Consider the following 7,279-nt stretch of genomic DNA (forward strand, 5'->3'; position numbering starts at 1 on the left):
CGAAACAAATTAACGAAACAAATTAACATCTAGAATTCTATTGCATGGCCTCTCCATATATCTTGTAAGGGTAAAGATCTTAAAGGAATTCACTTTATTTGCTTTAGGGTACTTTCTCCCATTAATGCATTAGAATAAAGAACTACAAAAAAGTTTGGACTCTCTCATAGTCAGATTTGTATGGGGGAAAATTAGGGAACATCATGTATCTTGTTCCAATAGGTATGGATAGTTTGAAGAAGAGCTAATCAGAGGGTGGTTGGAATCTAATGGAAGTTGGATTGTAAACTGAAGCCATGCACCCAAAACTTCTTCAAAGTGTTGGGAGCAACAAACTCCATGGGTGGAAATGCTATGGAAATTGTTCGTAGCACAAACTAAAGGCATGCACCCAAAACTTCTCAAAAGTGTTGGGAGCAACAAACTCCATGGGTGGAAATGCTAATGGAAATCTTTCATAGCACAAACAAAGGATTTTTTCTACAATGGAGGCTTAAAAGGGAAGAACTAAACACCCATGCTATGATGGAGCTTAAAGCCCACTGACTAAGTTCAAGTTTACCCACAGCTTGGAAAAAAGTTCTAGTTAAGGAAGATGTCAAAAGAAACACATCACTGGTTTCTAAAATGGCAAACGTGTTTTGGGATTGGCTATACAAGTCACCACTGGTAGTAGCTTTAGTAGGAAAGGGAACATTGGGTTAATATAGCAATTAATCAAGGAGTAAGGTGGCTAAACAAGGCGTAATCAAGTGAGCGCTCTTTGATTCCTATAGACCCACTTGGGGTTTTATTGTAAGGAATTTGGAAAGTTGTTTGGTAAGTGGTTGCTCACATTTGAAATGGACTACTCCCGAAATGGAGCTAGCGAGTATGGACATTGCACTATAGATTAACACTAGAATTGTAGCAAAAAAGCCACTTTTGTGGCAATTTGAACCCTCTACAAAAAATTTCATTTCTCATCAACAATGAGAAAGATTAAGAAGAAATGGTTTTAGAAAAATGTGACCAATACAAGATAGTAGTTGAAAGAAAATAGAAAGGGTCAAAACAAGCTAGGAACTATAGATTTTTATGTTAAATTTTAATGCATTTTTTTGTAGAAAATCGGAAAACTATAGTGTTTCTAATTAAAAGCATCTCAGAAAATATCAGACCAAAACTTTCGAAAATATTTTGATATGTATAGTATGTATTTCCATTACGAGATTTGGAATTAGATAAAAACTATCAATAGTTTTAAGAGCTCCAAATCGCATTGTTGAGTGCTGTTTTTTGACCAATTTTCATGCACTTGTAAGGATCCATTTTTTGTAGAAAATGAATTTCTACTTGAAACTTATTTCAAACCATTAAGTCTACTATCTTACAATGTTGGGAAAGTCCCATCCAAATTTGGTATCATATACACATTTTGTTTCGAATATAATGAAATAAGATCTAAGCCGCTAAAGTGGCATGCAGCCACTTTTGTGGCAAATTACAAGTCTAATGTTAACACCAAGGTGGCCAAACTGGTTTTGCATACAAATCTGCTTGAGCATGACATATTAACAAAAACGTGTGGTGTGGAGCTATCTAGTTCTTGGTATGGGAGGATCTTCATCAAAGTCAATTGGTAAAATTGAAGCTTCCACTCAAGGATTGTGTTTTTTAAATGGAGAAGAGTCTTGATAGAAGCAATGCTAACAACAAGCGAGCTAAAGGATAGCAGTTTGGCATATGGGAAATATGCATGCGAGCCTTGAGAAACTATTAAGCACATTTTCTAGTAGGGCGGTCTCGTCTTTGAGGTTCCAACACATGATGGGACGCGTCATTTGCAAAGTTTGATTTTACTCAACTACTCACTTCTCGTTGCACATATTTATGCATCCAATCCATCTTAATAACTTCAGTTCACAATGTCAATTATGTGGAACTGCAGTGCATTAATGAAAAGTGTGAAGTTATCTCAATGACTGCCTTTTCAACTTTTGTACTACATATAAACCTTACAAAGTCTTACATAGGTCATTTTGAAATGAATCTCTCATTGGATATAATAACACGTAACATTGCAATTATTTCAAGGTAGGAATGCCAATTAGTTACATTTACAAATGCATATTTATGGTGTATGGATCATACATGTATAACAAAAAGACTTGCTTGATATGTTGATTGTTATACCAACTCTCGAATAGTGAAGGTCCAGAGAGAACTTAGTTTGCCATTATAATTATGCTGGGCTTTTAAGTTGTCAATTTGTTCTCTCAGTTTGCCATTATAATTATGCTGGACTTTTAAGTTGTCAATTTGGACCTACTCATAAGAAAAATTATAAATAGGGTGGTGGTCAAATTAAGTGAAGATTTTTGTCCTACACTCTTATAGTAGATGGTGAGATAACTTATAAGCATTTGAAGTGCAAGTAAAAAGCTTCTAAGCAATGGCAGGGCCAAAGCAGTTTTGGCCGACAAGCAGCACTATTAAGGACCAGGGCCCAATGGTGTAGAGGCAACATTGGTGGAAGATAAAGAAAGGAGTGTTTGGACCACATACTGCATGGTTGGCCTCCGGCGAGGATCTTCTTGTGTGCATTGCAGTGCTAGGCTGAGCAATTGCTTAATCTCATTCTCATGATCATCGCATTCTCCTTTCAACCTCGCATCTACTATATCGAGTATTTTACCAGCCTGAAACTTCAACCCAACCCACTGCACTAGACTTATCATGTCTTGATCTTCCTGGTCCAATGGCACCTGTTCAGTTGGCTTCCGTCCACTTATCAACTCCATCACCACAATTCCATAGCTGTAGACATCACATCGCCTTGAGATATGCCCATAGCTCACCAACTCTGTCGCGACAGAATAAAAGTAGGTCAATTACTTCAAAACGTACGAGAGAAATTACGTAGGAGGTAGTTCTGTCATAAGCCAAGGACATGGGCAATACACACATCGTGGGTTTAATTCACATGAAGTTCTAGACAAATTCCACGTCTGCGAAAGCTAGCTAATGCGTTGCCTCGCTCGTAGGATCATCAGCTCATGATGTAAACAAGATAACTGGTACCTCACCTATAGTATATCTCCCTCGCACCAAGCAAGATGCCATGCATGCTGTTGCCTCGGTACCTAGATAGGTGTAACGAGGGAGATGCATATGTGGAAAACATCGTGGTTGAGTCCTTACTTACCTGGTGCCATGTATCCAAGGGATCCTTGCATGTTGTCAGAGAAAGTAGAGGTGCGTGTGGCAGCCATCACTTTGGCAAGCCCAAAGTCCGTTATGCGAACCTCCATGTCCGAATCCAACAGGATATTCTTGGGCTTGATATCGCAGTGGATTACTGGTGCAGGACCGTCGTAGTGCAAGTAGACCAGCCCCTGCGCCACAGACAATGCGATTCGGAGGCGAAGCTCCCACGACAGCAGGCCGCCGTCACCAGCTGTGTTCGCATGCAGGTGGTCATCCAAACTCCCGTTGGACATGTACTCCAGTATCAGAATATTAGTATCTAGTTGGTTGGACCAGTAACCGAGAATTTTTACCAAGTTCCGGTGCCTGATGGCCCCCATCGACTGTAGCTCTCCAAAAAAGGAACGAATGGCTGTGTTGTCAAGCTTGAATCTTTTGAAAGCTACCACTTTGCCATCTGCCAGAATGCCTTTGTAAACAGTTCCAGTGACCCCACTACCGATTACGTTCTCTTCACTGAAACTATTAGTAGCTTCCTCGATATCTCTTAGTTTTAATCTGAGAAATGGACTGTAATCCCACTTGCCCATTCGGATTCGTCCGGAGGTTGAGCGTCTTCTAATTCTGAAAAATATGATGCCTGCAAGAATGCTAGCAGCAATCAGGATTGCACCTGCAACCGCTAACCCAATCTTGCCCCGCTTTGTCAACGCCCCATGCCGAGCTGTAGAGCAGGGTCTATTGACAATATGGCCACAAAGCCTCGGATTCCCCAAGAAGGATGCGGATGTGAAATTGCCGAAGACACCACCGTCAGGAATTGCACCTTCTAGATTGTTGTATGAAAGATTGAGTAACAATAAAGCTCTCATGGCAGCCAAAGCAGATGGAACCGTCCCAGACAGAGCGTTAAAAGACAAATCGAGCTGCATTAAGGCCGCTGTTAGGTTTCCCAATTCTGCTGGGATGTGGCCACTGAGAGAATTGTGAGACAGGTTCAGCACTAGTAAACTCCGCAAATTTTCTAGAGTCGAAGGAATTCCTCCCTCTAGATTGTTATGGGAGAGGTTTAGAGATTGAAGGCTCACACAATCTCCGAGTGTAGAGGGGATGGAACCACCAAGTATATTCTCGGACAGATCCAGCTGTAAGAGATGGATCATCTGTGCAAACCCCTGAGGAATTGGACCAGATAGATTGTTGCGTGAGAGACCAAAATAGGTGGTCTGTGAGAGATGAGAAATTACGTTATCTGGGATTTCGCCACTGAATAGATTGCTGCTGAGAGAGAGTACCCCCAGCTTCGTGCAGTTGGAGAGTTCGGATGGTAGGACTCCCGTGAGCATATTGTTGTCTGCCGTAAAGAGCTCCAACCCAATTAAACCGCCAATACTAGAAGAAAGTGTGCCCGAAATATGATTGTTTTGAAAGCTAAGAGCCTGTAACGTGCTGCAGTTGAACACTTGGTTGGGGATGTAACCGGATAAAGAGTTGTCCTGCAGAGCAAGCGCTTGTATGGAAGCCAACATACCAAGCTCCTTCGGAGGTCTGCCTGTGAGCTGGTTGCGATTAAAATAGATTGTTTGCACATTGCTGAGGTTCCTGATCTGGGGTGGAATACTGCCAGTGAAGGCATTCTGTTGCAAATCCAGGTGGATGAGATGCTGGCATTGGAACAACGCTGCAGGAATGGTGCCTGCGAGGAAAAAATTTAAGAGCGTCAGCAAGTTTACATTCATCAAATTGCACAGAAATAAATTCATCACGAAGGCATGCTGAGATGTGTATTATTGTAAGCTCCTGTACATGATGTTTGATGGATCGTACCTGAGAGGTTGTAGTTGAAGCCTGCTACCAGTACTATGAGGTCGGAACAGTTGCCCAGGGATACAGGAATGGAGCCCGTATACATGGTGAATTCCAAAGCCAGGACTTGTAGCTTGGGCATCCACGATCCAAGAAGGGCGGGCATTCTTCCCGTGACAGGATTTTGGCTGAGGTCCAGCGTAATCAGCTCACTGCAATTGGCCAGCAGCTGCAGGCCGAAGTCCCCACTAAAACGATTCAGTCCGAGGGACAAGTACGTGAGCTTGGAGAGCAGCCCGATTTCGGGCGGAATCCTACCGCTGCCATTGTTCTGGAAGAAGGAAAAGAAGGTGAGGTTCCGGCAGCCGAGGCCTATGGACGGCGGTATGCTTCCGGAGATATTATTAACAGGGAGGCTGAGGAAGGTGAGCGAGGAGCAGTTGCCAATACTAGGGGGGATGGGGCCATGGAGCTGGTTTCTGCCAGCATCGAGCTGGAGCAAGGTGGTGAGGTTGCCGAGACCAGAGGGGAAGAGGGTGCCGGTGAACTGGTTATTGGACAGGTTCAGGGAGAGGAGGGAGGGGCAGGAGGGGAGCTGAGGGGGGAGGGGGCCGGAGAAGGAGTTAAGATCGACGCGGAGGGAGGAGAGGCGCGGGAAGCAAGACGGGGGCAGGGTGAGGGGCCCCGTGAAGGCGTTGGAGTGGAGGTGGAGAGTCTGGAGGGAGGAGGCGGATGAGAGGTTGGGCAGGAAGGGAAGGGTGCCCGAGAGGGCGTTCTGGCTGAGGTCGAGGGAGAGGAGCCCCGCAAGGCGCGCCAGCTGCGGGGAGACGGTGCCCCCGAGGGATCGGTTGTGGAGGTCGATCGTCACCAGCTGCGCCTGCCGCCCCGCCATGTCGCACTCCAAGCCCTGCCACGTGCTGCTGCATGGGTCGCTGCTGGCGTTGGAGACGTCCCACGAGGCCAGCGCGCCTGTCGGATCGCGTACGCCTTGCTTGAATGCGGTCAGCACCTCTCGCACCACCTGCATGTTCGTCTCCGCCCTGCTGCTGCTGATGCTGCTACTACTAGTGATACACCACCATATTACCACCGACCATAACATTGTCACATGGACCACTAACGCATCCTCTCTCTCCATCCCCCCCCCCTCTCTCTCTCTCTCTCTCTCTCTCTCTCGGTAGGCCTATACGCTAGGAGCTTCTTTGCGATTCTCAGGTTCTATTGTGAACCTTGGCTTAGGTCTTATAGAACCCATCTCTCATTGTCATTTTGCGTTTTGGGTCTTCTTAGCTATTCAAATATAGAATGAGCAAGTTTTAAAAGGAAAGTTATGATTACGTGAAACAAGCAACTAACAATAAGCTTTATACTTTTATGAGAAATCCATTGGGGCTTTACATGACATTTTCATTTTTACACAAGACAAGTAACTCAATTGTAACTACCTGACAAGTATCCACCCTCGAGAATTCGACCATAGAAAGGTGACCATGCACAAAAGAGTTCAATGTCTTCGTTCAAGAAGGGATGATATTTGCAACCCAAAAGTGGGCTCTAGCCAATCTTTTAAGCTAGCTTAGATCTCAAACTTGGGATCTAGTTCTTAACTTTGTTGTTGGTAGCTTCATGAATTGCAATTCTAGTTACCTCTTTGGGCTTTATAAACTCTTAAATAATTGAAACTTAGAGGTAAGGTATGATCACACAAGACAAGTGGCTAACAATGCAATACTTTATTACAAATCCATCTAACCTTTATAGAATATTTTGCTCACAAGACAAACAACCAAAAGAAAGTGTAATAGGTCTATCAATAAGGTGATAGAAATTACAAGGGTCTTCCTTCAACAACATATGTGTAATTTGACTTAGTCAACATCATAAATAAAGTGGCACACCCTCTCTGTCCCATAAAGTTATGACGAGATGAAATAAAGTAATTTAACTTAGTCAACAACATATGTGTAATATGATTTGGTAGAATTTTAATAACCCACAAGTAGATTCTGATGTTTGAAAGGCTATTTAGCGTTATAGCATTGTCGGTGAAATCTAGGTTTATTGGTAGATGTCAAGGAGAGAACTGAGAGGTGAGAGAAAGAAGAGCATAGGAGAGAGAAAAGAGTGATAAGGAGAGCAAAAGACTAGAAAATTAGGAAAGAAGAGAGAGAAGCCATAGAAGCTGTGAATAAGGAGACGAGGTAAGAGACAATAAATGTATTATTGTCAAAAGATGTGAAAATTTACATGTCTCACCCCTTTTATACCTATGTCAGTGTGACAA

The 7,279-nt window shown here is 43.4% G+C and overlaps 1 protein-coding gene across 1 annotated transcript; it reads right to left on the bottom strand.

Annotated features, from left to right (window-relative positions):
- Nucleotides 1-2,021: 2,021 nt before the first annotated feature.
- LOC148034294 (uncharacterized) lies at nucleotides 2,022-6,156 on the bottom strand. The gene is made up of 3 exons (XM_087680503.1): nucleotides 5,017-6,156; nucleotides 3,188-4,885; nucleotides 2,022-2,845 (listed from the first exon to the last, which is right to left on the bottom strand). The coding sequence occupies exons 1-3, from the start codon at nucleotides 6,131-6,133 to the stop codon at nucleotides 2,475-2,477; spliced, it is 3,186 nt and encodes a 1,061-aa protein (XP_087536629.1). The 5' UTR covers nucleotides 6,134-6,156; the 3' UTR covers nucleotides 2,022-2,474.
- Nucleotides 6,157-7,279: the final 1,123 nt, after the last annotated feature.

This window comes from Lygodium microphyllum, chromosome 6, assembly GCF_053477565.2.
Source record: "Lygodium microphyllum isolate KBCC chromosome 6, Lygodium_microphyllum_v1.1.10, whole genome shotgun sequence".
Classification (NCBI taxonomy): domain Eukaryota; kingdom Viridiplantae; phylum Streptophyta; class Polypodiopsida; order Schizaeales; family Lygodiaceae; genus Lygodium; species Lygodium microphyllum.